The 4,879-nt window shown below is 51.1% G+C and overlaps 1 protein-coding gene across 1 annotated transcript; it reads left to right on the forward strand.

Moving 5' to 3' along the window:
- Positions 1-1,364: 1,364 nt before the first annotated feature.
- Positions 1,365-2,223, forward strand: LOC136493831 (FCS-Like Zinc finger 2-like). The gene has a single exon (XM_066489966.1). It carries the CDS (start codon positions 1,538-1,540, stop codon positions 1,823-1,825), a length of 288 nt encoding a protein of 95 aa, XP_066346063.1. The 5' UTR covers positions 1,365-1,537; the 3' UTR covers positions 1,826-2,223.
- The last annotated feature ends 2,656 nt before the right edge of the window (positions 2,224-4,879 follow it).

The following is a 4,879-nucleotide window of genomic DNA, read 5'->3' on the forward strand; positions in this document are numbered from 1 at the left end:
TCTCCCGATTAAACAACAAATTCTCCCTGATCCTCCGATCTACCTCGAGCGTTTAAAATCACTAGCCTCAGATTGCGAGCAGCAGCAGTGCCCATCGCCTATTGGACACCTGCCAACGGTCCCCGCAAGGCCGCAGCGTCGACGAGCCACGAGTGTGCCGCCTGGCGTGCATGCACCACACTTCCCCAAGATTCCCGTAATAAAGCAGCCCTAAAAAAAACAGCGGAGGGCACTGGGTACCGTTTAGTTCCCCTTTAAGGCAGTCCCAATGATACATTGATGATAGTTTCTATCCTCATTAAATGACTTGCCACGTAGGTAAAACGTTGACATGGCAACATAATTAATGAAGAAAGAGAACAAAAATCATAGAAATGGTTTCTTCATGAAGAAATCAGGTCTACTCTTGACCCAGTGCACCAAGAAACAATGAAATCGCCATTGGGGAGAAACCACCAGTTTCTAGGGAGCTCGTGTCGCATTTCCATTGGAGAAAGAAGATAGAGTTGGGAGAGAGAAAGAGAAAATAATTATTACTCATAGAAATAATGGGTTGGAAAACAGTACTTTTTTGGTGCGGTATCCTATGTTATAGAAACTACTAGTTTCGACTGCCCTTAGTTTTGCAAAATTTTTCAAGATTCTCCGTCACATCGAATCTTTGGACGCATGCATGAAGCATTAAATATAAATAAAAAATAAAACTAATTATACAGTTTAGACGAAATTAATCTTTTAAGCCTAATTAGACTATGATTGGACACTAATTGCCAAATAACAACGAAAATGCTACAGTACCATTCGACAAAAAATTTGCAAACTAAACAGGCCCTGGGCTAGACCGTGCGGTGCTCTCAATCATTTGTGAGCCTAACCATGCGGGGGCACGGGCACCCTGCGTCCCTGCCTCGTACGTACGCTGGCAAAAGGTCCGGTTCCCTTATTACCGGCGCCACGGCGTTTACATTAGTTTAAGCCAAAGTTTGGAGCTTTTTGCCTAATGGTATAGATTTGTCGCAAACGATTCCGACCTTCTCTTTTCCCTTGATATTACAAAATCCATGGAATTATGTCGCCTGCTCTTTTTCCCCCCACGGAAAGCCGAGCAAAGTGGGGGTTTCGAGCCCACTAGGGGACAAAATCCATGGAATTATGTGATGAGCATCGCACACGGTTTTTGTGAAGCACTCCATTCCGTTCCCCTGCGGCCGCCCAGGTACGGTGGCTCCGCCCGTCCGGCGGGCGGTATTGCCCTACCCGTGGGCAGTCGTGGGCCACCCCGCCCGCGCCCGACCCCTGTTTTCTCACGCGCGCCCGCGTTGCCCTGCCCGTCCTCGTCCACCATATAAAACGCCCCTCGGCCTTCGCCTCCCAAGCTCACCAGTCACCTCACCTCGTCCTCCTCCGAGTCTCCGACCACCCGCAGCAGAAACAGCCAACAGGCAAAGCTTCAAGCTTGCTTAGCTCAAGGCATCAGGGCGTCCTAGCCTAGCCAGAGAAACAACAGCCACACACCCACGCCTACTATACGCGCGCCATGGCCTCCGCCTTCTTCTTCGACGCCGAGCCGGTGTGCGAGCTCCCCATCCTGCTGCCCGCGCTGGACGCCTGCGCGCTCTGCGCCAAGCCGCTGGGACGCGACTGCGACATCTTCATGTACAGAGGGGACACGCCCTTCTGCAGCGACGAGTGCCGCGGCGAGCAGATGCAGCTTGACGCCATCCGCGCCAGGCGGGCCGCCGCACGGAGGCAGCAGCAGCAGCAGTACTCCTCCAGAACGGAGTCCAGGCACCAGGAGTCCAGAAAGGTGTCTGTGGCGACATGAACGGCCGGAGCCTGCGTGACTGCATGGTCCTGAAGACCAGAAGACATGCATCCTGTTGTGTGTCAACAAGAGATTTCTGGACCTGAAGAAACGTCGATGGGTGCCGGCGGGACATAGGACTTCAATTTCTCCGTCGCTCTTGTCCTGCCAGAGCACTGCGCCGATGCTCATCGGCGCGACGGCGCCCGAGGGCGGAGGGACCACTTCGCTTGGGGAAGAAAGTTCAGTCACTGGTCTAGTGATCTGCTTGCTTCTGGCTTTGGCTATTGTGATGAGTCGCCCACTATGCACAACTCCTAGGCGCTCTGATTTTTGGCTCGTGCGGTGTGAAGAGTGTGTTCTAGACTCTTTTTGGAAACTCTGAAACAATTTTCACCTGTAAATGGTTTCCACTTGCATTCCTTTGTGCACAACAAAACCCCTGTCCGCATAATTCGTTTCGATACAGAAAAAATTTCAGCGGAGGGGTGCAGGAACACATGGACGTACAGGGTCGCAACAGCTAGATTTGAAGCGGCAGAGAGGAATAGGGGATGCTGCCGCCGGATCTGTCGACGTTGCTGCCGCTATGTACACCGGTTTATTCTTTGTAAAGCCAGTGCACTGGGAATTTGTTTCCCAAGTGAGATTTCAACACGATCTCTGCACTCTGCTCTATCACAAGCCAAATTTGCACATGCAGTAGTAGGCATCGGCAATATCTATTGCACCTACGGTTTCCTCTACGTGTGGGTTTCCTCCCGCTTCTCTAAAATGAAGATCTCCAAAATCCAGAGAACATAAAGAGCAACTCCATTCTTCCGTGTAGTGATAGAAATAGATATTTTGGTAAAAAAAATAAGTTGCTATGTTTTAGGTGTTTGAATTCTTAAGAATTTTGAGACAACAGTTTTATATACAGGCAACGTATCAAGTGCAAACCAACCTCTCCGTGCAAACCGTGCAAACCAACTGCGGGGGAGAGGTGGGAGGGGGATTTTGCAAAAAGTGTGATTAGGAGCGGGCGTAATTACACTTTTGCAAATCCCCCTCCCACCTCTCCCCTGCAGTTGGTTTGCACGATTTGCACGGAGAGGTTGGTTTGCACTAGATATGTTCCCTTATATACAACCAACTAGTACAATTTAAACACAACTCAATAGGGACATTTAATTACTTTTCTACAACTAAATAATAATAAATTATGTGTTGCCTGAACAACAACAAAAAAACCAGACACCTAAGGTAGAGAAGTGAAAAATCCTGTCGAACAGCTTTTTTAACTAGATCTCAAAATATTTTCATTCTCTATTCCATTTTTCTAGAGGACAAAGAGGCTGTTCGGCTGGCTTATTGCCGGCTGGCTGGCTGGCTTATTCACTCATGAAATCACTGTTCATGTCCTGTCGGAACAGTATTTTTCTCTCACAATAATCAGCCGGAACAGTATTTTTCAGTCCTGCCGAACAGGCCCAAAATTCCTAATTTGAAACTAGAAAAACTTTTCCTTCTTTATTCTTGACACCAAAACTTTAAATCTTCCCTATATGTCACATATTTTAACTTTTGCTCCCTATCTGACACTTCCATTATTTTTTCGTTGTAACAGCGTTTAGTCTAAGGTGAAAAGGCCATCATGCCCTTCCTGTGTACTTTCTTCAGGCGTGCTATGTTCAAGCGTACAGGTAAAAGACCTGCAAATAAAAAAAAATATGACAAAAAATATAGCAACATGCAGCAGCCCGAACACAACACGTGTGAAAAACACACAGGAAGGGTAAGATGGTTGTCGGGGACCAATACTGGGGTACCCGAAGAGGAGGAGCTAATGATCATCAACGTTGATTCATCCGCGCGATCAAGAGCACGACTACACCGCTTGCCGGGTTCTGCCTCGTCCGGCCACCGAGGCCATGGGTCCTGCCTCGTCTGACCCCCGAGGGTTGGCTCCGCCTCGGTGGGCGCAGCAGCCGCGGGCCCCGTCTCGCCCGACCCCCGAGGGTTGGCTCTGCCTCGGCTGGCTCCTGAGGGCCGGCTCCGTCTCGCCCGGCCCTCGAGGGTTGGCGCTGCCTCGGCTGACTCCCAAGGGCTAGCTCCACCACGCCCGACCCCTAAGGGTTGGCTCCGCCTCGGCCGACCCCCAAGGCTTGGCAGGGTTGGCTCCGCCTCGCCCGACGTCCGAGGGCTGGCTCCACCTCGCCCGACGTCTGCGCGCGACTCCTTGACAACAATGCGCGCAGTAGATAAGGCAAGGCGCTTAAAGTCAACCGTAATACCGAGGACCGTACAGTGTACACCTACAGGATAGTACCGTCAGGCCATGCCAGAAGGGTGCTTTACGACATTTTAGGTATGTCAAAGCCCAAACAGTGTTGTAGGCGCTGACATTTGCCTCATAGTGTTGTGGGCGCCGTCATTTGCCTCATAGTGTTGTGGGCGCCGTCATTTGCCATCGGGCACGGATCCTTACGGAAGCTCACGACAACTACTACAGTCCAGAAGGAAACTCGCGTCACCTACAGTAACGGACGTGCGATCACTGTGCTGCCTGCTCCCTGTATGGCCACTGATTAGCACCCTGGTCCACCGCACCGCCCGCCGAGGCGGGATGGGACGTGACAACCCGCTGACAATGCTAGGACATGGCATCGTTAGCGGATAGACGCCCAGCGCGGCCCTGTCAGGGTCAGCGGACATGCGCCCGGCGTGGGGCTATCCCTGTCACTGCCTACCATGTCAGTGGGGCCCACACAGAGGAAAAGGAAGACCCGGCGTCCTTAAAGGATTTCCTTTGCCTCTCGTTTTCCTCTTTTCTCCCATCTGTAAATCCTGCTCTCTCTTGGCCTATAAAAGGGAAGGCAGGGCACCCCACTAAGGAGATCGATTGAATACATCACGCATCACACCGCATCACAGCAAAACCACTAGCGTCGAACCTCGAACACATAGCTGAGCAACAACCAAGCTCTCGGCACCCATTCGATCTTTCCATCAGAGACTTGGGATCTGTCCCTCTCTCGCCCGTTTGTAACCCCTACTACGAACTTTTCGGTGCTCATAACATGAGCAATAGTC

The sequence above is a fragment of the Miscanthus floridulus genome, chromosome 11 (genome assembly GCF_019320115.1).
Source record: "Miscanthus floridulus cultivar M001 chromosome 11, ASM1932011v1, whole genome shotgun sequence".
Classification (NCBI taxonomy): Eukaryota; Viridiplantae; Streptophyta; class Magnoliopsida; order Poales; family Poaceae; genus Miscanthus; species Miscanthus floridulus.

Coding starts and splice junctions, on each gene's coding strand:
- LOC136493831 (XM_066489966.1), top strand. CDS start 1,538: ATGGCCTCCGCCTTCTTCTTCGACGCCGAGCCGGTGTGCGAGCTCCCC.